Source organism: Quercus lobata, chromosome 3 (genome assembly GCF_001633185.2).
Source record: "Quercus lobata isolate SW786 chromosome 3, ValleyOak3.0 Primary Assembly, whole genome shotgun sequence".
Lineage (NCBI taxonomy): Eukaryota > Viridiplantae > Streptophyta > Magnoliopsida > Fagales > Fagaceae > Quercus > Quercus lobata.
The window spans coordinates 27,266,338-27,291,504 of record NC_044906.1 but is presented as its reverse complement, the minus strand read 5'-3'; the positions used below and the strand labels follow the sequence as shown (position 1 = coordinate 27,291,504).

The 25,167-nt window shown below is 36.4% G+C and overlaps 1 protein-coding gene across 1 annotated transcript; it reads left to right on the top strand.

The window, feature by feature from the left end:
- Window positions 1–1,939: 1,939 nt before the first annotated feature.
- LOC115982406 (ankyrin-1-like) lies at window positions 1,940–24,391 on the top strand. The gene is made up of 13 exons (XM_031104993.1): window positions 1,940–2,128; window positions 2,407–2,469; window positions 2,813–2,983; window positions 5,313–5,444; window positions 5,921–6,060; window positions 9,359–9,445; window positions 9,834–9,959; window positions 14,166–14,315; window positions 14,943–15,014; window positions 15,785–15,886; window positions 23,330–23,500; window positions 23,596–23,675; window positions 24,107–24,391. The coding sequence occupies exons 1-13, from the start codon at window positions 2,098–2,100 to the stop codon at window positions 24,159–24,161; spliced, it is 1,380 nt and encodes a 459-aa protein (XP_030960853.1). The 5' UTR covers window positions 1,940–2,097; the 3' UTR covers window positions 24,162–24,391.
- The last annotated feature ends 776 nt before the right edge of the window (window positions 24,392–25,167 follow it).

Genomic DNA, 25,167 nt, shown 5'->3' with positions numbered 1-25,167 from the left:
AAAAATGAGGAATTTTATCACTACTCTGGCCTATCGTAAAATATCAACCTGCAGTTGAACTTTTGCTTCAATACCCAATTGAACTTGATCTTGTAGTAGACTTCTTTGCTTTGCACAAATCCCTAATTTGTGACTAGTTTATTTGCATGAATCTCAGTACATAACTAACTCTAGCAACTTGATTGATTGTTGTTGGCTGCAAAGTTCTTCACTTCATAATCGATGAAGATCAGGAAATACTTGGTTACAAAACCCTAAGGCGTACAAACGCAGTAGCTTCACACAGAGTATATGAGTTTTAGATCTTTGTTTTTGTACCTTATGACTTTTAAAATAAGCCTTATATATGTATAGGGTTGTAGAGAGAGAAATCCTAATCATTCAAGTCATCATGGGCCGAAATTCAAATATGAGAAATTTGAAATCGTAATTCTCGATAGATCGAGCCTATGTCGAGTTTCTTCATTATTCTTTGATAGCAGCTAGTTCGAGCTAGTGTCAAGCTTTAATGAAACAATTTTTCTTCATTTGTTTCTTAGATCAAACCTTTTATCTTTAATGATTCCACTTGAAATGTTAGAACAACACACTTCTTGATACATTAAACCCAACTTAGATCTACCCAATTACAAATAAAGTGCATTTTGTCAAAAGATTAGCTAATTACATATAAAATATGACCCTAACACTCGTGACAAGCCTAAGAATAGTGTTTGAACTTGATATCATAGGAAAACCAAAAATCTTGAGTTTGGCTTGGTTTTGCTTAATTAATTAGTCAAGCTAAGTTTAAGCTTAATATCAAGCCTAAACTCAAGCTCAGGTCAAGTTTTTGAGTTTGAGATCTAAAAAAAATTACGTTATCAAATACTTAAATCTCTAAAATTAAGAAAAATGAAAATGAAAATGGTATACTCATTTTATCATGCATTTAGTCCTACCTATGATTAGCTATTATTCAAAATAAAACTTTACATAATTAAATTCATTCATTCATCATTCTTTGTCTACACTCTACAGTTTCAGCAATTGTTCAAAATACAGTTTTTTTCATTTACGTTAGATGGTGAAGAACTAGAAAAATACTTGTTTGTAACTATTATGAATAAAAAAAAAATATTAATATGTTTTATAACTTTACTTTAAATGATTGATAGAGAAGGATTATATATGACGAACTTAATTAATTAATTAATTTTTAAATGTAACTATAGTCTAAAGTGGTTCTTGGTCAATTTAGAGGAAAGAAAAAATTAAGGTAATTGGTAGTGGTCTTATGTTGGCCATGTCATTATTAAGATATGTGTAATCAGTATATTTAGCTAATATATATAAACTTATAAATAAGTCTATGTTTGAATTGTTTTGTATCAAGTCTAATAGCTCATGAGCTTGTTTCTGGACAAATTTTTTTTGCTTGGGTTCGGCTTGTTTATTAAACAAGTCTAAAATTAAGGCTTAAGCTTGATTTAATTATAAACAAACAAATATGAACAAACTTTTTATCAATTCGAGCCCGAATTATTCATAATTGGCTTGGTTCATTTACGACATTATCTATAGTTTATACTATTATGAAATTATAGGGCAATTACACTATTTTGTCACAATTACAACCAAAAAGAATATATGAAACATTTAATGTTATCAGACTTATTGAATTGCTAATAATATTTCGATTATATTCAAAAAGAAAAAAAAATCATTTGTGTGCTTTCAATTTTATAAATACTCCTCGGCTTCAAAAAAAAAAAAATATATAAATACTTCATTGTCAGTATCTTTAAGACCTATTTCTTCATTTTGTGTGTATTAAAAATACTTACTATTTTTTTTAAAAAATTATAAATACTCAAACCCATAAAAAAAAATTATTTACTAAAAAAAAAAAAGTATTATTTTAATCACGAATGTTTTGGTACTTCCTAGTACCCTTTAGATGCTGTCTCTCTCTCAAACTCAAAGAGCTCTCTCACTTGAAAAGTCTCTCTGAAACTAAAACAAAATTTATAAGAACCCCAAAAGAGAAGAGAGGAGCTTTCTTTCTTTAGGGTTTTAGAAACTACTACTTTCGTTCTTCACCTTATCACATCATTCATGGCTTCCGATGCTTCCGATGCTCTTGAAGGTCTTCTCTCTTTCTCTCTCTCTCATAAATACAGACACATTGACACAGACCCACATGCACAAAACCACATAAGCACAAGAAAAACTTGAAAAAGTTTGTAAATTTGATTCTTTTTTTTTTTGATTTATGCTCTGTGCTTGGTAACACTTAATATGCGTACTTGAATGCTTTTCTTTCTGTGTGTGTGCGTGTTTATATATGTTCATATGGAAGCAGAAAGTTCAATAGTTAATAATTCTTATCTCTCATTCTCTCTGAATCCCTGTTGCTATATGCAGTGAGGCAGAAAGTTCAACAATTTCTCAATGCTGCTCGTATTGGCAATCTTGATCTCTTAAAGAGTAAGCTCATATTTTTGCATCTTTTTTTTGGATAATTTGATAGTTACAACAATGGGGTAGTGGGGATTTGAACTCTGGTTCTTTTCACTTAGGAGAGCAGACTATGCCACTAAGCTACAAGGTTCTTGGCTATTTGAGTGCATATCATTGAATGTATGCTAATTTTGGTTTTTAATTTGGGTATTTGTGTGTGCATCAGTAGTATATGTGCAAATTTTGATTTTGATTTTTTTTTTTTTTTTTTTGGTTTAGGGTGGGCAGTGTTTGAATTTTGAATATTTATTTTGGTTTTACTTATATATAAAAAAATAATATTTATTTGGGTTTAATTTTATTGCAATAGATTTGGCGGGGCAACTCAATGAGGGAAAGGGTTTGGCGAGAACTGTAGCGGATATTAAGGATGCAAACAAACGAGGGGCGCTTCACTTTGCTGCAAGGGAGGGGCAGACCGAGGTTTGCAAGTACTTGTTGGAGGAGTTGAAGCTCGATGTTGATTCGAAGGATGAAGAAGGTTTGCGCCTAATCTTATGCATTGTCTGTATTCGTTATTTTCTTCATGTCCTCTTCGACATTGGTTTGGAGCATGTTGATTGATTCTTTTAGATTTGAAAATAGGCACCATTTTGAATTATCTTTGAGGGAAAAAAAATTCAGGAATCTGGAATTTACATTATGTAGATGCAATTCCAGTGATCTATCAAATAACAAATCGAACAAATAGAAAAACATCTCACAACTGATAACCATTCTAACAAGTTTTTTAAGAAAGAAGAGCTCAAGATCCAGCAGATTCCTCTCAACATCCTCAAAACTTTGGAATTGCACACTCTCCAAATTATTTTTTGTGTCTCTATATCAAAGATGATAGTGTTGTATAGATTTCTATGGCTGTCGAATATGACTTCAAAAACTGAAAATTGTTTGGTCAGTTTTAAGCTCTTGGTTGTTTTATTATTATTATTATTATTATTATTATTATTATTATAATATGGATTCTTTCATCCCCAGTCTCTTGTCCAGTGAATGTTATAGTACTTTTGCTTGTTTGAATGGATGCCCTTCCTTGTGGTTGGACTACTAAATAAAATAAAATAAAATGGCAGTAACAATGTGATAGATTAGTTGTACACTTTTATAGTTTATTGCAACAGATAATTAGCTAAATAAATAATTTTTCTAGAATACTTTTGGCTAAAATCAATGTCTAGTCAGAGCAACTTTGGATTATTTTAGTTATGATGTCTGAAAAAGCAATGGGGGATGTCATTCCTACTACAACTTACCAAGTAAGCTTCTTGTCCTTCAAAAAAATGACCAAAATATTTTAATGAAATCGTTTAGAGTTTAGCCCCCTTTTTGCGCAAAATTATTTACATGTGAAAAAAAAAAGACCAAAATATGTTTTCTTAAAACTTTATAAGATACTTGATGTAATAAGATCACATTCTATAATTTTCATATTATCCAATCTTTGTGAGGCCTGCTCTAGATTGGAAATTGGAGATGTTCACCAATTTCTTTGAGGTGTTGTATTCAGAACAAATTAAGAGGACCTGTTGTATCAGACCTCATTGGAAGGCAATAGGGGGTTGTGTCTTTGAGCATAGCTTTCTTTGTGGACTGCTTCATCAGGGACAATACTCCCTATAAAAAAAATCTTATTAAACCTACATCATCAAAGAAAATCTTATTAAACCCCCAAGTTTATAGTGGATCAATGTTGTATATGTAAACAACATGGGGAATAAGTTGATAATTTGCTATTGTATTGTCCAATAGCGAGGGATTTATGGTCATTTGAGTTTGCAGCTTTTGGGGTGAAATGGGTGATGTCAAATATGGTACGTTGAGTGCTTCAATGTTGGCAACATAGAAAAAATTCTTTTAGGAATAGGGTATTGAATATGGTTCTGTCATGTTTGATGTGGCAAAATTAGAGGGATTGGGAAACGACAGAAGGACTTTTGAGGGGCAAGAGTTGTCTGTAGAGAGATTGAATTCTCATTTTGTTGGGTCTTGTTTCTGTTGTGCATCTTTGGATGACTTTTGAGGGGCAAGAGTTGTCTATAGAGAGATTGAAATCTCATTTTGTTGGGTCTCATTTCTGTTGTGTATCTTGGGATGAGGGTATACCATCAAATATGTGGGATTTCATAGATTCATTGTACTTTTGATTTAGTACGGGAACTTTTGTGTGTGTGTATATATATATATATATATTCTTATTTTAATGCAATTCGGTATTACTCATCAACAATTAAAAAAAAAAAAAAAACAACAACATGAAGGGCAGTTATATTAAAAGAAAAAAAAAAAATTGCCAAATTGCATCACAAGGGCATAGAATTACCATGTAACTTGTTAAAGACCATATAACGGATTAGAAGTTCTTTTTGCTCCTTGCAATAAGAATTCATCATCTTGCACTGTATATTTCATTCCTTCAAGTTGTAACAAGTCATGCTTCTGATCTTAGAAGTACACTTTGATAGTAAGACATCACAGAAGGGTTGTGTTATCAGGATGAAGGAAAATCAGGAGGGCACTTGTAGGTTCACAATTAATGTAAAGCTTATTGTCAAACCTCGTGATTTACTCTTATAATTATATGTTATTCAGATGCTACTGTAATCTTGGATTTGGTAGTTAATTCATGAGTCATATATTTTTATCATTGGTAAACAAATTTGTCATAATATCTATGGTTGACCAATATGTGTCTTTGATTTAATAGTTTACAAATGTAAACTTGAGATGACATTCTTCTCCTTGGATAGACTTGTTATGGTTATTATAATGATGTTTTGGCTAATCCATTGATTTTTGTAATTTATCTACAGGTGAGACTCCTCTTATTCATGCTGCTCGGCAAGGACATACTGATACTGCCAAATACCTTCTCGAGGGTGGTGCCAATCCCGCTATACCTAGTGACTTAGGGGCCACAGCCCTGCACCATTCTGCTGGAATAGGTGCACTGTCTAATTTTCATTCATTGTCTTCCTTTTTGGGTTTTTGTGTGTGCGTGTGCCTGTACGTGCATATTTGGAACGTTTATTGCTAACTTTTCTGCTTTGCATGACCTCTCCTTATGAGTAAAAAGTCACCTCTCCATCACTTTTAATCTCTTTTTAGCATGATGGAGTTATTTGTTTCTGTGGTCCTAATCATGGAGATTTTATGATAATTTGAAAACTTATGTTCATTTCTGTGCTTTATCAACCTGAACAGAATTTTAATCTCAGAAACTAGCCTTCTAAAACTAACCATTCCAAAGCTCTATAATTAAAACATCTTCCATATCTCTATGACCTTATATTTAAATGTTCTGTTGTGGGATTCACATGTTTGCATGATATGGCTAGATGCAAAGAATTTAATATTTCTCAATTTCACTGTTTTTTTCATTTCAAATCTCAATGTGGTTATACTTTGTTAATTCTTACAGGAGAAATTAAGTTGCTGAAGATTTTACTTTCCAAAGTTGTTGATGTTGATTCACAAAGTGATGCTGGCACTCCATTAATTTGGGCTGCTGGTCATGGACAACCAGATGCCGTGAAAGTTCTATTGGAACACCATGCTAATGTAAGCTTGCATTTTGTAGTTCATATAATTATATCTTCGTCCTCTATTTTATCATAGGATGTCCAAAAATATGATCTTCATTGAAAAGCCAACAGACGCATTATAAATAAATTTCCTAACTTACCTTTACTTTATTTTAAAAGTCAAGAGTCCCAAAATATGTTATTCTTGGCTTATGAGGCCTCTCTGGATGTTTTTTGGTTTTTTTAATTCCTGTGGGGCTGCACTATTATGGATTGGTGTCGCATGTGTAAATGTAATGGGGAGAGTGTGGATCATTTGTTTCTACATTGTGGTGAGGTTTTTCGGTTATAGAGTTTTTCCCTTAGATCTTTTGGTGTTTCTTGGGTTCTACCTAAAAGGGTTATTGACTCGTTGGCCAGTTGGAGGAATTGGTTGGGGAAGCATTCTTCAAATGTTTGGAATTTGGTACCACATTGTGTGATGTGGATTATTTGGAGGGAGAAAAATAATCCCATATTTGAAGATTTGGTGCTTTCTGGGGATAAGCTCTTAGAATTGTTTGTGACCACTTTGTTTGATTGGTCTTGTGCGTGGGATTTTACTTCTTCGAAATCCATTCCACTGTTTTTAGATTCACTTTTTTCTTGTACATAAGTTGTTTTGTTTTCCTTTGTTGCTTGTATATTTCCTTCATTTACTTCATCTCTTTGATGAAGTAGCTTCTTTTTAATACAAATTTTTCTTACCTATCAAAAAAAAAAAAAAAAAAAAATCCTTTGGGGCCCTTCTTAGTCTTTCAAGCCCTTGTCCTTGCGTGACTGGTTTTAGAGGCTAGTAGAACATTTCCTGAGTTTGGTGTTGCCTACTTCTAGGCCAGCAGGACCTCACTTTTCTCCTTGGTTCCTCTGGTAGGATTATGCACCTTATGTGGGCAAGTTTAGTATTGTCTATTTAGGAGGGACTCCCTGATGTGTCAAGTGGACTTAGGCTTGGTGTTTGGGTTTTGGTGTCCATCTATCTGTGGACTTCCTGCCCAGTGTTAGTTTTTTGATCTTCTGTTGATATTTGTTATTGGATACTTCTTTGTTAGGAATGCTATAGATGGGTTATTACATGTCTTGGTATTTTGATACTATTTTTATATTGAGTTTGTACTACATCACACTTCATCCCTATTCTATTTTTTTTTTATAAGAATTATTTCATTAATTGGAGACTACTTCATGTACAAATGACACAAATTAGACTAAAGAATTACAAAAAAGAAAAAAGAAATGTTCAAAAGGATAGACTCTAAAAACAATGGAGTGGAGTCTCTACGTGTAAAACCCCCTGCAGGAAACTGATCAAATAAAGACTATGAAGGTGGCTATAAGCCGATCCCCTGTACTCTCCACATCTTCAAACGTACACCTATTACGTTCCTGCCATGTACTCCACATGAAACGTAAGGGAACCAAGTTCCAGATGTTTAAAGAATGTTTACCCATCTAATTTCTCCATCCATACATAGGATCAATCACTCTCCTGTAGGACCCAATGAATCCCAAAAGCCCTGTAAACAAAACTTCACAAATGATTGGCTTCCTTGCAATGAATCAAAATGTGGTCCATTGTCTCCCCATTACACCGACACATATAGCACCAGTCCTAATATTTTCATGAGAATCTTCCCCCCAAACTGCTATCTACAAAAAAAGGAAACCCTCTATGGGGCCTTCATGCCCCAAATGCCTTTTCAAGGGAAAATGACATAAGTGAACCCCCTCAAAGCATTATAGAAAGAATGGATATCAAACTCCCCATTCTTCAACTTCCGCAGCTCTGCCTTACCCGGTCTCCATCCTCTCTAAGCAGAACATGTTATTATAGAAGTGGAGAAAAGAAACTACCAAGTCCAACTCTCAATCATTAAAATCCTGATAGAATCTAATTCCAATTCCGTCTCTCCCCTTTAGATCGTCTCACCAACATAGACTCCACTGAAGTATCTTTGTCAGTGGAATTGTCATACAAGTTGGCTCTCAATTTTGCAATGGTGTGTGTAAGGCCTCATAGAAATTGTTGCACAATATATTATTTAATAGGTTTGGGATCCATCATGCAAGGATCCCATTAGTTCTTAAGAGTCATCTTTGTTAGCTAATTAGAGCCACAATACTCATTATTGACAGTAAAGGATGTAAGTTTTTCAACTTTAAGTCTCCACATTTGTTAAAAAGGAAGTTGCATTTAGCATGCAAAACGATTTGGAATTCATTATAAATTTATAATAGACATTTTTTGACTTGCACCAAATATATATCTTGTCATCATCCATCTACATCTCATTATCTCAATGATAGAAGGATACAATGCTGGGGGGGCTGTCAGTTTGAAAGATCAATTTTTTGGAATCTGATGCGGTCTATTCTTCTTGGTTGCTGGACATTTCTGAAGTTTGCAAAAGCACCGCATAGGAGGTTAATGACTGTGAAGGACATAAATTTTTTTTTTTTTTTGATAAGTAATAAAGATTCATTGATATCAAAAAGAGAGAGACACCCAAGTACACAGGGAGTATACAAGGGTGAACAAATAAAAAACGTACATTACAAAAATCAAGTAAATCCAAAATAGAAGTGAAGGACATAAAATTTTCAACTTCAAGTCTTCACATTTGTAAAAAGGAAGTTGCATTTAGCATGCAAAATAATTCAGGCTTCAAAAATTCATTATAAATTGATAATTGAAGTTTTTCAACTTACACTCGATAACATGTCATCATCCAATGACATCTCATCATCTCAGTGATAGAAGGATACAATTTTGCTGGTCGGGCTGTCAGATTGAAGGGTCAATTCTTTGGATCTGATGTGGTCTATTCTACTTGGTTGATGGATGATTCTGAAGTTTGCAGAAGCTTCATTGCATAGGAGCTAAATATAAAGGACAGAAAATATTTGATGCTAAGAACTCATGTATACCTAGGAGAACACTTTGTAAAGTTAGCAGCCTTTGCTCAAAAATGGTTTCGGAAATTCTAGACCATGACAAATACTAAAGTGTGCATGATTACATCTGGAAAGTTTTGGAAGAGGAATCAGAATATGGTTCTTTTGGGTGGTTTAACAAAACATATACCAATTACAAAATGTTAAAATAATTTATTTGACATGGCATTTTTGTTTACAGTGTTGGACTTGATTCTTTCGTTTCCTTATGTCATTTGGTTAAGAGTTCTCAGGGTTATGTTATTACATACTTGAATCTTTTGTTATATCATTGAAATGTGAGTTGAGATTCTCTTTTATTGTTTGATCTAATTTCTTGATATTTGATATTTGTTTTGCAGCCTAATGCTGAAACAGATGATAATATTACTCCACTGTTGTCAACAGTGGCAGCCGGTTCGCTGCCGTGCTTAGAGTTGTTGATTCAGGTTCTATAATTTTCTTCATCTTATAATATGAATTACATGGACTTTGGGTCACCACCCATTGTCATTGTTTTGATATCTGAATGACCTTGTTAGCAATCAAATACACAATTTTAGACTTCTGTAAATGAAATCTTATGTGAATTACTGAAGTATGATGTTGTCTAATTTGAATTGAGCTTTATAATTGCACAATGTATATTATAGTTGAGTAAAGCTTGGGGCTAATGTAAAAGAATTTTTGTTTGGTGCTTAACATCTGTTATTTCAGTCCTCTGATATCTATGCTTCTGTTTATATAGTTCCTCAGAATAGGCCTAGTAGCTTGATTTGTGCTACTTCATATGAACTTTTCTCTGCAATCCTAACTTTTGCATTTTCTAATGTATAGGCTGGTGCCAAAGTTAATATTAGTGTTGGTGGAGTAACCCCTTTACACATTGCTGCTGATAATGGGAGCTTGGAAATCATAAATTGTTTGTTGAAAGCTGGAGCTGATCCAAATGTTATTGATGAGGTGAGGCTATAACTATTCCCTACATAATTTTTTTTTTTACTTAAGAAGTAAAACATATTTTTTGTTTCTTTTTCTCTTGTTTGTCTGTATGCATTTACTTGTTGGAGTGTTGGAAAAAAGCTCTTGGGTTGATATAATATTCTGCCTACTTATCCCAAAAAATAAAAATAAATAATAATAATAATAATAGGCGGGTGATCTCTCCCTCCTCAGCACCTTCAGACTCCTTGCCCCTTTGGCCTCTTTTTCTTTTTTTGTCAGTGGCGTCACCAAAGGACGCACGCGTGGGGGTAGGGGTTGGTGGTTGGGGCACCACTGGAACTGTTGGGGAAGCACCCCCAGCATGGCCAATGAGCAACGCCAACAGGTTTGGGGTCTTCTCCTCTAGCACCATTCCTTCGGGGATGTTGGCTTCTTCTTGGCTGGTATTGACCTAGGTGGGTAGTAGACGATGATGGGAGGGGTCGGGGAGGTCTTCAGGATCCTCTTGCTGGTAGAAGATCTCAGAGTCTTTGTCTGTGACCTCCTAAGTGGGTTTGGGAGTGCACTTCTTGACTTCGTCGTCCGAAGGTATGGGCTTCTCCTGGGAGTACAGTAGTTTGGTTATGAGTGAGGATGGAAGTTGGGCGTCTTGAGTTCCGGATGGAGTTGTTAGAAAGCCAGGAATTGCTACGTCAATTAAAGCTAGCCATGGATCCTTAGCTCTGATTACGTGTTTAGGGCTTTGGAAACGTTTGGAGATGGGGTTGAAACCAAGGATCATGTGCATCGCCCGACGCTAATCGTCTTTGTGAAGAAAAATTTCTGACCTTAGGATACGGTTTAGCTCGGGAAAATTCACTAAGCTCTTGTTCGGGGCGGTGTGATGTTCGTTTGCTAATAAACATGCAACATAAGTCACAGATTAGAAAAAATCCTTATAAAAGTTTTCTGTATCTGAATATGAAAATCCTATGCGCATCTAATGTCTATGGGAACCCTACCTGGTTCCCCATCTTGGGTGGGATAGTGCAATCCATCATGCCAGTCTCTCGAGATGATGAGAAATTCCTCTTCCATGCCCTTGTTTGACTCAGGCATACAGGAAATTAACCTAATGGCTGGGACCCTACATTTAATATAGTAGTTGGTTTCCTTCCCTTTTTGGTAGTTGTGTACCCAGTTCACATCATGCCATGTGAGGTTGGTCCCCATCTTATGGTTTATCATATCTACACTACCGAGGACCCTAAAGACGTTGGGGGAGCATTGTGTGGGGGTTAACCTATAATTCATAAGGAAGTCTCTAATAACCCTACCCATGGGAATTTTCATCCCGCCTTCTATGAAAGCGATCATCAGAATCACTACTAAGCCAGGAGGTTTGTTCATGATCAGCCACTCACCTAACTCACAGTGTTGGAGTTCAACACCGTTAGGGATCCTATATTGAGCCCTAGAGGCAGCCATGCCTTCGGGGGTATCCACTAACCTAGCAAATCTACCTATGGAAATTTATGGTATAGGTAACGAATAATCTACGTAATGAATCCAGACGCACCTACAAGTAGAAGTTCAGCCACAATGGGACTACAGTTGTACATTAGTTCAGCCACAACGGGAAATACAGTTATAGATGAGCTTTATCTGGTTTTTCCATCATGGTGTATAGAATAATGATGAAGAAACATATTAGGGGTCCAAAATAGATAATCTGATTTTCTTTATATGAGTGGATAACTACCTTAGGTAGCATTTCTTCATCCTCTTTTCTAGAATTTGCAGATCTTTTTAATCTTAGATTAACTCTTTAGGAGTCGTTCAATTATATACATTGTATGTTTGAACTCTCCTCCTTCGAATAAAATTATTTAAAACCAAAAATAGATAATCTGACGCAATCCATTTAGTCTTGTTAGAACAATGGTTAAGTGATTAAATTCTCCTATCAGGTTTAAACTTTTGTGATAATTAGTACTTTATCATGGTATTAGAGCAGGTGGTCTTGAGTTTGAACCCTATCTTTACTCTGCCTCCCATTTAAAAAATTAAAAATCCAACATGTTAGGCCCCACTTATTTAGGGAAGTTTGGGCCCACACGTGATGGGGAGTGATAGAAAATTCACCATTTCCTAACAACTTTAACTTTTAGGAAAATTACTAACTTATCAAGTCTTTAAATCTTCCTTTATTTTTTGTTTAATTTTTTTTCTGCAATCTTTCCCTTGTCTTTTGGTTTTTGCTTTCTCCATCATAGGTTCTTTGGTTAGGTTGGATTATAAAGTAGTTTAGGCTTTAAGGAAGCTACCTTTCTGGTATGGCCATTAGTTAGTTTGAGCCACATTGTCACGAATTGACCCTTGAGCGGCACAAACATTTTTATTTGCCAGGGTTATTACATTATGGTTGGCATATAAAAAAAATTAGAAAATACCTGGGGTATTTGATCTGCTTGGAAAATTCAGGCCCCCCCCCTCCCTCCCCCCCCAAAAAAAAAGAAAAAGAAAAAAAAGTTATTCAAGAGATTTTTGAACACTGTTACCTCTTCTTACAAAAATGACTCATAAAAATGGAATTTTTGGCAAAAAGAAAAATTGTGCTTTGGGTACTCTGTACTACTTGCTGGAAAGCACTGACGTGGCTATAGGGGTGCCGCATCGGCGTACAATGCGGGGTGTGGTGGGCGACGCCGCTGCCCGCACGTCGGTGTTTTTTTTCTTTTTTTTTTTTCTTGATTCGCGTCGAATCGGTTCGTATTGGCCAGCCAATTCAGGCCGATACCGACTTTGAATCAGGCCAAAATTCAAGTAAGAATTATTATTTAAAAAAGAAAAAGAAAAAAAGAGTGCAAAAACATCTTTAAACAAAAAAAACCCCTAAAACCATCACTGCCTCTCTGCCTCTCTGCCTCCCTCCCTATATTCTAATTTCAATGTTTTAGTTTCAAACTTGTGGATTGTATTTAATTTATGAACATCATGTTTTAGTTATCATCTACTATTGCTTTTAAATTTGGTATATGTTTATATAATGTGAAAAAATATGCTTTGCAATATATAGAAAATATAAATAAAAATATTTTTAATAATTTTTTTAATCACCGCACCCCGTCTCACCCGCACACTACTTTTTCAAAAATTGCCAAGTTCCGCACCCGCACCTGAATCTGGAAATGCACCTGTGCTTCATAGACTACTTGTTAACAGAAAAATGATACTTCCTACATTTTTTTTCCTTGTTTTAGTAGTTCAAGTATAATGCTTGCCCTACCTTTCAAATTGTGTTAGGCTTAAGTAATTTAAATATGCTGGAGGTTGTTGACATGTCATACATGTATGCTTCCTCATGTTGGAAATACGTGTTTGCCTTTTCTCTTCTCACATTTGGTTGTGTGTAGTGAACCCATATTTCTTTGCTGATGGTGACATTTATATGTAGTGTAGTCCTTGCTTAATAGTCTGTATCATTTCCATGCCCAATAAGAAGTTCCGTTAACTAAACTTTTTATTCATTGTTGCATTTAAATTTTCGGACTTGGTTTATAATTAAATTCTTCTTTTGTGTTACTCCATGTGTACTTGGGATGTGGCCCCTTTTGGTGCCTTTTAATAAATATTTACATATTAAAAGATTATTCAAATAATTTCAGTGTACATGAAAATTAATATGTAATGCTTTCTTTTATTATAAGTGAGGAAATTTTTTTTGGATAAATTATAAGTGAGGAAAATCCCTTCTTTCAATAGGTAAAACCTCTGTTGCAAAGACAACGGATATAAGATCTTCTCAAATGTTTTTCTTATTCTCTCCTTCCAAAGGCACCCTATTAGACAAAATGCTGCTATCTTCCTGATTACCTTCCTCTTTTTTCCCAACCTGTAATCCAGTTACCAACTTGGATTTCTCTCCAAATTGATCTTACTGTGTGTACCCTGTTAGTTGTGAATTGTCAAATATTGGAGAATTTTTGTGGTTAACTAGAGTCAAAGCACAATCTAGATTATATTCTATACTAAGCAGCTTAAGTAACCAAAAATCTAACGTTAAGCACCATGACCTAGCATGTCTGCCATTTCTATTCATAATGATGAATCATTTCTTGTTTCAATTGGTGGCTTGTATGATTCCTTTAATAAATAAAAAATTGCAGATGGTTTCTGTCACATCAATGTCTGTTGACTTTATCTCCAATATGAAATAAATTTTGAATGTTCTTTGCATCTCAGGATGGTCTAAAGCCAATCCAAGTTGCAGCTGCAAGAGGCAATCGAGGAGCTGTTGAGATTCTTTTTCCTTTGACATCAAAAGTTCAGACCATTGCAAATTGGACTGTTGATGGAATACTTGATTATATGCAGTCTGAGATTAGCAAACAGGTATTAAGATCCTGACATATTGTGCTAGATATTGGGGAATAGAAAGAAGCTGTCCTACTTTTCAATATTTATACATATTTTGCTTCTGTGGACTTAATAGTTTATTATCCAATAAATCATATCTGCTAAACTGAAAACTTAAAATACAATCTCCTGGTGCAGCATTTTGAGTTTAAAAGTAATATTTTGACCTGTCTCTGTGTTCCTTTCTTATAGCCCGATACATATCATAGTGGTGACTAAATACTTACCCTTTCTCATCTGGATCAGATTACAAAAAAAAATTTCATTCTCCATTCATAGGTATTTTGAGGCCTGTTCCCATGTAAAAGGACAGGTTGTGTATGTTTAGGATAACAAGCAACAAGCAAAGTCTAATTTTGCTATGAAAGGAGATATGCCCACTAAAGAAATAGAAGAAAAGATGAAGATAAAAAATAACCCAAGCAACAAAGAAACATGCCAAAGTCTTGTCACTATGAAATGGTCATTTTCTGCTTGATATTGTCTAAACAAATGGCAGCTGAATAGTTCCTACCTAGCTTGTTGTTAGTTTTCCATATTTTTTCTGCCAAACTTTAAGCTATTGTTGATTCTTGTATTAACTTTCAAGGGGAAAATTTTCAGGATGAAGCAAGAAACAAAAAGGAAGTTAATTTTCTGGAGGAAACTTCATTATCAAATCAAGATCTCCCCCAGGTGCCACTTTTTATTGTGTTGTAACTTTTATTGTTTATGCATTAGTGCTGATCCAATTTTGCATTAGGATTGTCACCTGAAATTGGATGGTTTCTAGCTTTTGGACAGGATAATCTGTGGACAGATTATTATAACTCTTAACTCATCAATTCATAGTGCCATACATCCAATATAGAATTCAATATCCTGATTTTATCTGCTTAACCACCAGTTCAACCAATAGACAGAACTAAGGGTTATCAACAAAAAAAAATTAAGACAGAACTAAGGATTTTTTGAATCAATTACTTGTTTATTTTCTTGTATTACTATCACTGCAAAATATCTTCTATAAGAATTTGAATCTCAACTGAAATTTTAGCCAGAGTTGGAGAAGCATTAAATGCTACTGAAAAGAAAAACCAGATGCCATTTTGGGATTGTTTGAAACTATTCATGAGTAATTTTTAAATTTTGGTGCATTGAAATGGTTCTCCCCTGTTCCAATTGCGAGGGATTGGACATACTTACACCTACGTACTTGCACCTTAAGATTTCCAAACTTGCTACTCATATGTCTCTTATGTTTATAAACTAAGTCAGCAAGTTCTCATACCTGTTGGGATCTATTTAATGTATTTGAATTCTTTGTGGTATTAAACTATTTTTCTGCAGTGGCAGTGAATAAAGATTTTCATCCCTACAAATGCTTGTAAAAAATATTTTGGAAGTAGTCTGTTGGATTCTTTTAGTCTTGTGTTTGTCACCCTAATGAATGTTCAACATTTTAGGTGACACCAGAAGCAAAGAAGAAAGCTGCAGAAGCAAAATCAAGAGGAGATGATGCTTTCAAAAGAAAAGATTATCATATGGCTATAGATTCTTATACACAAGTAACTAACTGCATCTTTTCTCCTTTGACTATTGAAATATTTCCTTTTTCAGTTGCAATTAGATGACTTTCATTTTGTTTGCTCTCTTGCTTGATAGTTCATTTGATATCTGAGAAAACTTATATAATGTCTTACAATTTGCTTTATTGATGGTAGTATTTCTTTCGGAAGGCTTTGTGTAGTGTTTCAGAAAGTTCACTAGATACTTGTGGTTCCCCTTGGCATCCTTTTGAATTGGAAATCATGCTATGAAGCTTTGATAGTTTTAGAATCCCTAAATGACTCCTCCCCCCCACCCCATCCTCATCCTCTCCACTCCCCTTCTCCACCCCACCCTCTCCCTCTCCCTCAACCATCACCATCCTTTTTTCCTCTTTTGGCACCCCCACATATTCCTCCCTCTCCCCTTTGCTTTCTTCCACAGTTTGAGTTTTTCCCATATCATTATCCCCCTCCTCCACTACTACCTTCCCCTTCCCCACCACCTCAAGGGTCTAACCATGCTTTGCCTAAACGCTTGTACTTGCACCTTTAACCATACCAAATTCTCCCTCCATAGAAACCTCACATAACATCCCTCCTAAATCTCAATCCTCTGACCTTGGGGGCAGCAAGAGGTCGTTTCACGTTGATGCAAAACTTTTTTCTTTTTCTTTTGATGTGGTGGTGTGGGGGGGGGGGGGGGGGGGGCCCTAATTCGTATGCCATACATGAGACACGTCAGAATGTTAAGAGCTCTATTTGGGTTGGACGTAGGGGCATGGAGTGGATACTTACTTGTCTCGCAGATATACGAGATTGGGTGCCTGGTCATGTTGCACTTTGTAAAAGATTCAGGGAAAATGGGAAGATGATATGGTTTTGTGGGAGATCAAACAAAGCTGGTCTTTTTGTTGTTATTGCGGTATATTTTGGAGGGTCTAGGAGAGGTTGTATAATGATACCAGCAAGCTCCAATCGTGCTGGTTGGTCTTTGTTTCAGAAAGAGCTAAGGAACTTTTGCTCTGGTGCAAAACCGGTATCTATGGCCAAAGTATCATCCGATAATGGTGGTGGAGGTGGTCAGTTTGCTAATGGTGGCCCGAGTGGGAAGATTATATCTGTTTATGGTAATCAGCAAAAGATTAGGAATTTTGAAAAAATTGGAACTATATTGGGGTAGAACGTGATTTATGGAAAACCTATAGAAAATGTTTCAGTTATAAAAGGAAATGTTTCAGCTTTAAATGGCAGACCCACGCGGGCTTTTAAATTTAAGTTGACTCCTGCTACTTTGGCTTTGAGAGTGTGCAAGCCTCAGGGTGGGAGACGTTCTGTGACTTGGCTGGGTGCTAAGGAGTTCAGTTGGCCCAAGGTTTTAAGTGATGGGCCAGAAGTCACAAAACAAATAGGTGGGCTTGTTGAAGCCCAACCTGTGGTGCTAGTGACTTCTCAAAAGAAGGGTAGTTTGGTCAAGCCCAACTTATTTCAAGTGAAGTCTGATGCTCAGTCATCGTGGGTAGTAGGCGAGAGTTCGAGAGGAAGGAGTGGAGATTCTGAGTCATCGATGAGAGTAGCGGTGCCGGAACTAGAACTTTGTGCCTCTACCCTTAACGCCGACCCTGTTCATGTCGTCCCAGTGGTCTCACCGTCCGTTAGTTTGGAGGGAGATAATCCTGATGAAACGGTGAGTGTGACAGAGGCTCCCACGTGTGGGTTCATCGGAGAGGCGGTGACCAGTAGGGGGATGGGGGTCAAGATCCAGAGTTCGATGGCTAGGATTTGAGAGGAGGGATGTTGGCAAGGCTGAAGGGGCCTAGGAAGGTTGTTTCTTCGCCTCAACGGCATCAGGGTGCAGCCCAAAATCATTTTTCTCCTTTGTTGTGTCTGGGTAGCAAGAAGAGCTTCTGTTTTGGGGAGATAGAGAATTCTACAGAGGTATTAAGGGAGAAGGGAGAAAAATGGAGCAATACGTTGAGAGATTTAGATGGGGAGGAGCTACCACAGGATGGGGATGAGCTGGCACAGGATGGGTCTGAGCACTTTCTACTTCAGTGGAAGCACAGTGAAGTTAATCCTAGTGGTTTTTCTCACGGGGAGGAAGAGAGTGGCTTATTGGATTGTTCACCTTTATCTAAATGGGATCCCAATGAACATAAGGAGTTGGAGGTGATCTAGGAAGTTGATGAGGGAGAGGTTCGGGGGTCAGAGGTGAAAAATTCGAAATGGGTATGTAGCCTGATGAAAGGTTTTTGTAGAATAGTGGGTTTTCCTATTGTTAAGCATGAAGATCAATGTCTGGCTTTGTTTCATCTCCTTGAACAAGACTGCATTGATGTTGTAAATGTTGGGACTTCTAAAGAAATTGTGAACTCAAGGCAGAAAGGGCTTAGGGAACTTAAAGGTTTGCTTTCTTCAATTAATTATGATGGGGTAGCATCAAAGGGGAGGAACAGAGATTCCTCAGTAGGCATGGGGGTGATTACCTGTGTTAAATGAGTTTACGGCTTTTATCTTGGAATGTTAGGGGATTAAATAATCCTCAGAAGCAAGAAGTATGTAAAAATCTTCTCAAGGAGTGGAAGTGTGATATTGTTTGCTATCAAGAAACTAAGTTGGCTTCTACAAACTCTTCTGTTGTTCGAAGCCTTTGGGATAGTCCGTTCCTAGATTGGGTTGCTCTAGATGCAGTCAACACTACCAGGGGGGGGGGGTGTTACTAGTTTGGGACAAGATAGTTTATGAAAAAGTTGATTGTGCTATTGGTCAGTTTTCTGTTAATGTTTTACTGGAGGGGATTGTAGATGATTTTGTATGGGCATCTTCAGGAGTGTACGGTCCTAATGATGATAGTCAGCGGGGTGCTCTGTGGGAGGAGCTTACAAGGATGCACTCTAGGTGGAATACGGCATGGTGTGTGATTGGGGATTTCAATATCATTCGATATCCGAGTGAGAGATTGGATTGTGAGGCCTTTAGCCCGGCTATGTTTGCTTTTTCAGACTTCATTGAGGCTAACTACCTTGTGGACTTAACACTTGAAGGAGCTTCTTTTACTTGGTTTAGAGATTCAGGGATAGATTGTATGTCAAGAATTGATAGAACCTTGGCATCAGTGGATTGGATAGATCATTTTGGGAATGTGTCTCAAAGGGTACTCCCTCATGTTGTTTTTGATTATTGCCCACTTTTGGTGGTGGCTGGTAGTGTTAATAAAGGTCGTAGTGCCTTTAAGTTTGAGAATATGTGGTTGAAAGAAGAGGGTTTGGTAGAGAGGGTTCGGCAGTGGTGGAATGGGTATTGCTTTGTGGGTTCTCCAAGCTTTATTCTGGCTCGTAAATTAAAAGCTCTTAAAGAAGACTTGAAAAAGTGGAACAAGGAGGAATTTGGGGATTTGGCCTTTAGGAAGAAATGTCTTTTATCTGAATTGTTGGGTTTGGATGCTAGGGAGGACTTGTTAGGCCTTTCTTAGGAGGAACAAACTAGGCGAAGCTAGATTAAAAGTGAGGTTGCACATCTTGCCTCTTTGGAGGAGATCTCTTGGAGACAAAAGTCTTGGATATTATTTGTGTAGAAGGGAGACAATAATACTCATTTTTTTCATCGGGTTGCAAACTCCCATAGAAGAACTAACCATATTCGGGGTATAGAGGTGGATGGTGTTCTCTATGAGGATGAGGAAGAGGAAGAGGTGTGGTCTAAGGTGGTTCAGTTTTATCAGAGTTTGTACACTGAGTTAGATACCTGGCGCCCTTCTATGGATGGTTTAGAGTTTGCTAGTATTGAGAAGGATGAGCGACTTGCTCTAGAGAGGGATTTTTCTAAGTAGGAAGTAGTTAAGGTTCTTCAAGAGATGGAGGGCGATAAAGCCCCAGGTCTTGACAGTTTCACTATGGCATTTTTTCAAAAAATGTTGGAGTGTAGTGGAAACAAATGTTATGGCATTTTTTGATAATTTCCATAGGTGCTCAGAGTTTGAATGGTCTTTGAAAGCTTCTTTTCTATCTTTGATTCCCAAGAAAAATAATGCTTTGAATATCAAAGATTTTTGGCCTATCAACTTAATGGGCAGTGTGTATAAGCTATTGTCTAAAGTTTTGGCTAACAAATTGAGGCTAGTGCTGGATAAACTCATTTCGGAGTTGCAGAATTCTTTTATTGGTGGCAGGCAGATCTTGGACTCGGTGCTTATTGCTAATGAATGTTTAGACAGTAGACTGAAGTGTCGTGCTCCAGGGGTGGTGTGTGAGTTAGACATTGAGAAAGCATATGATCATGTGAATTGGGACACTTTGTTTTATCTGTTGGAGAGGATGGGTTTTGGGGATAGATGGAGGAGATGACTGAAGACTTGTGTTACTACTGTTTGATTCTCAGTTTGGTTAATGGATCTCCTGTTGGTTTCTTTGGTAGCTCTAGAGGTCCAAGACAAGGTGATCCATTGTCTCCCCTCCTCTTTCTTTTGATCATGGAGGTTTTAAGTCGTATCCTGAAGAAAACTGAGGAAAGTGATCTCATTCAGTGTTTTCACGTGGGTCCTAATAATTCTATTGGTATTCGTATTTCTCACCTATTATTTATTGACGATACTATTCTTTTTTGTGATGCCTCTAGAGAGCAAATCCTTTCCATTAGGTTGGTTTTGACTTGTTTTCAAGCTTTTACTGGTTTGAAGGTGAATGTGGGGAAAAGTGAAATTGTCCCTATTGGGGAGGTGAGCAACATTTAGACTTTGGCTAATATTCTTCAATGTAGGGTGGGCAGTTTGCCTGTGATTTATTTGGGTATGCCACTGGGAACTTTGTATAAAACAGCCTCTACTTGGAGTCCGATTCTTGAGAGGTTGGAAAAGAAGCTTTCAAGCTGGAAGCAGCTTTACTTGTCAAAGGGTGGTAGACTCACTTTGTTGAAAAGTACCCTTTCAAGCCTTCCAACTTATTACCTTTCCCTTTTTACTATCCCTAAAGCTGTGGCGACTAGATTGGAATGTATTTAGAGGAATTTTTTGTGGGGTTCTTCAGTGGAGTGTTTCAAATATTCATTGGTGGCTTGGGAAAAGGTTTGTTTACCGCGTGAGTCGGGTGGTTTGGGAATTCGGAATTTGGTGTCTTTTAATCAGGCCCTATTAGGGAAATGGCTTCGGAGGTATGGCCATGAAATCACTCGTCTATGGTTGAGGGTCATAGCCATGAAATATGGGGGAGGGGAAAGGGGGTTGGTGCACTAGAGTTTGCAAAAGGGCTTATGGTTGTGGTTTATGGCGGAGTATTAGTGAAGGGTGGGAAAGTTTTGCTAAGCATTTGTCTTTTGTGGTGAGGGATGGTTCTCGTATTCTTTTTTGGCATGATAAATGGACTGGGGATGTTTCTCTTAAAATTCTTTATCTCCAGTTATTTTTGTGTTCAGCCAATAAAGAAGCTTATGTTTCTGAAGTGTTAAGCCCTCTAGTGGGTGATAATGACAGAGTGTGGAGTTTAAGATTTTATAAGGAATTCAATGATTGGGAGTTAGCGGCTTCATATTCCCTACTTCATTTCATCCAAACCCATATTCCTAGGGGTGATGGGTGTGACAGGCTTTGTTGGGTCTTAATGGAAGTGGGAAGTTTGACATTCGGTGTTTTTATCATAAGATTCGAAATGCAGCACTTTCCACTTTCCCTTGGAAGGGCATTTGGAAAGTTAAGGTTCCTAAAAGGGTGGCATTTTTTATGTGGACAGCAGCTCATGGTCAGATTCTAACCTTGGATAACATTATGCTTCGTGGTCGCCCTTTGGCGAATTGTTGTTGTATGTGCTATTGTAATGCGGAATTTGTGGATCACTTGTTACTTTTTTGTCTGATAACTCATTCTTTGTGGATGTATATGCTTTGGTTGTTTGGGATTGATTAGGTCATGCCAGGTTCAGTGGTGGACTTATTATTTTGTTGGTACGATTGGCTTGGGAAGCATAGCTCCGATATTTGGAATATGGTTCTAGGCTGTTTAATGTGGACTATTTGGATTGAACGAAATCGGCGTTCTTTTGAGGATAAGGGGAAAACTGTAGTCAGTTATTAGATTTATGCCAACGGACCCTCTTTGATTGGTTTCAGTGTTGGGGTCTCTCGGATTGTTTTACCCTTATGGAATTCCTTTCGTCTGTAAGAATATCTTAGTGGCTGCTTGTGTCTTTTTGCTCACTATCGTGAACTCTTTGTATTTTCATGCTATTCCTTTATTAATAATATTTTCTTCTTACTTATAAAAAAAAAAAATATATATATATATATATATATATTATGGTACAGCTAATAAAGTTGAGTGCATTTTTGGAGAAACTAATCAATCTCCTCACTTAACAAATATGACTTATTTAAATTTGTCAATGTCATTCTTCCAACAGAATCTAGTTGCTAGATTAATATTGTTGGTGTTCCCTTGGTAGTCGATACACCATGTGGCATGTGCTATACTTGTCCTCTGCAGTTTGCACCTCTCTATATGTTTGTGCTTTAGCTTCCTGCCTTTACATTCCATAAACAATAGGAAATGTTACAACCCATTACTTTTATTTGGAATGGGCATGTACCTGCCATGAGAACATTGAGAAATCTGAATATTTTGGAGCTTTGTCTAAAAGATCTATGTTTGAACAACTTAGAGTGTATTTGATTCTTAATGCAATGAGCACAGCAACTTGGATTGGGAACATGGATATGGTATTTAGATCAGTGTCCTCAGTTCTATGTCCATCCTGTGTCTAGAAATGCATTTTGGTGAAGAGCTAATTGTTAGAAGTTTTAGAAGTTAATTTTGCTGTGTTATAGTTGGTAATGGATTTTAGGAATGAGGTCAAGGTTTGGACAGAGAATATATCTAGACCTATGAGGCACCCATATGTGCATACAATACGATACAGGCATGGTTATACATAAATTCTGGAAAATCTAGGATGCAATAAGGCAGGGATATGTCATATTAAAAAATAATTTCAAATTTAAATGATGCTAGATTTTAGGTTCAAAGACAAATAACAAACATGACAAGGCTTAAAAGACGTATATATGATTAAACTATAAATACTAAAAGAAAACATGATCCTTGATTCATGTAAGATGGTTATATATATTTAAGTCTTGATGGTTTCCTTTTTTCTTAAGAAAATTCTTTTACCTGCAAAAGTATCCATGAATTAGTTGTGCCATATGGCATATCCATGGAAAAGAAAAGAAAAATTAATTTTCTTATTTACAGATACATATTGGCTACATATCCTAGCATATCTGTATTGGAAAGATATCATGTGAGGGAAGTTACGTCTGGATCTCCTTTTTTAGGTGTTCCTTTTGCTTCCATTTGTGGTTATACACTAATATAGCTAGAAATACTGTCTACATTGGACATGTTGCCAGCATAACACATGAGCTTTGGGCATTGTGATTTGTGATTTGTGACTTTATTGTTTGGTTATGCATTTACAGGCAATTGATTTAGATCCCACTGATGCTACTTTGCTTTCCAATCGGAGCCTTTGTTGGATACGTTTGGATCAAGCTGAGCATGCCTTAGATGATGCAAAGGCCTGCCGAGCATTAAGACCAGATTGGCCAAAAGCTTGCTATCGGGAAGGTGCAGCCCTACGTTTATTACAGGCATGCTTTCGTGTTCCCTTCTGGCCCTCAACATTTGAAACAACAATTGTGATATTTGTAGTTTGATGTTATTTGTCTTGCTCTTATTATTGTAGAGATTTGATGAAGCAGCCAACTCATTTTATGAGGGAGTGCAGCTTGACCCTGAAAATAAGGAGCTTGTAAATGCCTTCAGGTAGCGATTACGACCACCCTCTTTGGATTTATCTAGGCCTTGGATTAAGGTTGCTAATGACTAAGTTACCAAAAAGTAAAAAAAACAATGTTTTATGGTTGCAGTTCTATACCAATTGTGAAATGAGTCAGTGTGTTGTAGTTATATGGGACTTCTTAGACTTTCAGGGGGGCTGCAAATTTTGTTTTTGTTAGATTAAATGAGTAAATCACAATATTTTAATAACTTACCTACCTCCCATCTAGAATAAATAAATAAAACCATGAGTTGGGCCCATTTAATAGGGGGAGACTAGACCCACATGTGAAGGGGAAGTGTTAGATTAAATAATTAATTTACCATTTCCTAATAACTTGAGTTTTTACAACAATCAGTAATTTATCAATTTTTATGAACTAGTTGCAAACTCTAATTACCTTCCATCTTTACAGGGAAGCTGTTGAAGCTGGGAGGAAGTTTCATGTTACCAATCAGGAAAAACCATAGCTTGCCTTCTGCTGATAGCTCAAAGTTGTGACAAGAGGGAAGGAGGGACTGGAATGGGGGTCCCCACATGTGAGGAACTGTTAACTGTTAAGCTTATTTTCCTTTTTGTTATTTATATACCTGCTGCAATGATGGGGTATACATAGAGAACTGCAGTTAGCAAAAATGGATAGCTGTAATTGTTTTACAATTGTGAGTGAGAATTGTCTGCAATTTTGGTAGAGGTTTCATACTAATTTCAGCCCCTCTGAACTTTTTAAAACTCCTCAAGTTGTATATAACGTCTGGAGGGTCAAAGTTTCATAGTACTTGCAAGGTGCATTTTAATGAAATAAGGTCTTTTGTGTATATTGAACCAGGTCCTACGAACAAATCAAATGCGAGCACAGCTAGATTGAAGGATATGATTCTGATGGGAAGTTTGAATAAAATATCCAAAACAATCAGTGGAGGGAGGTCTAGTGTTTGATTGATGTATTCAATCTAAAGGGAAGGGCATAAAAACTTTGAAGTTGCATTAGTAGTTCTTACAACCCAAAAAAAAAAAAAAAAAAAAAAAAGTCGCAGTAGTATTGTAGTTAACACAAAAAGTAAATAGGGAGGAAACAATATTAAAAAAAAAAAAAATTTATTTCTTTGAGAAAAAATTAATAGGGAGGCCAAAATTGTTATATTTGAAATATGGAAAGAAAAATAGTACAATTAATCCCTAGGTTTACTCCTATTGTAATTGAGCATTTGAGCAATGTAGGCTTTTAGTGTTCCTTGCTTTTAGCGAGATTGTTTTTCAAAAAATTTTAGCGGAAAACAACTAAAAAATAAGCCCTATTTTTAATAGAATTTTCTATGGACTAAAAATAATTTTTCTTTGACCTATTTTTTTATACTACCAAACACGAAAAACACAGAAAATTATTGTTTGCCATCAAGACAAACGGAGTGTTAGTCCAAGTTCAAGAGGTGAGGATTTCCAATGGTAGAGGGTCAAATGTAGCATAGTTGTATT

Bases quoted from the DNA above. Each gene is read 5' to 3' on its own strand.
- LOC115982406 (XM_031104993.1), top strand. From the start codon at position 2,098: ATGGCTTCCGATGCTTCCGATGCTCTTGAAG. The intron at 23,501-23,595 runs GCATGCTTTCGT...TTATTATTGTAG, and splicing joins CAGCCCTACGTTTATTACAG to AGATTTGATGAAGCAGCCAA. The intron at 23,676-24,106 runs GTAGCGATTACG...CCATCTTTACAG, and splicing joins GAGCTTGTAAATGCCTTCAG to GGAAGCTGTTGAAGCTGGGA.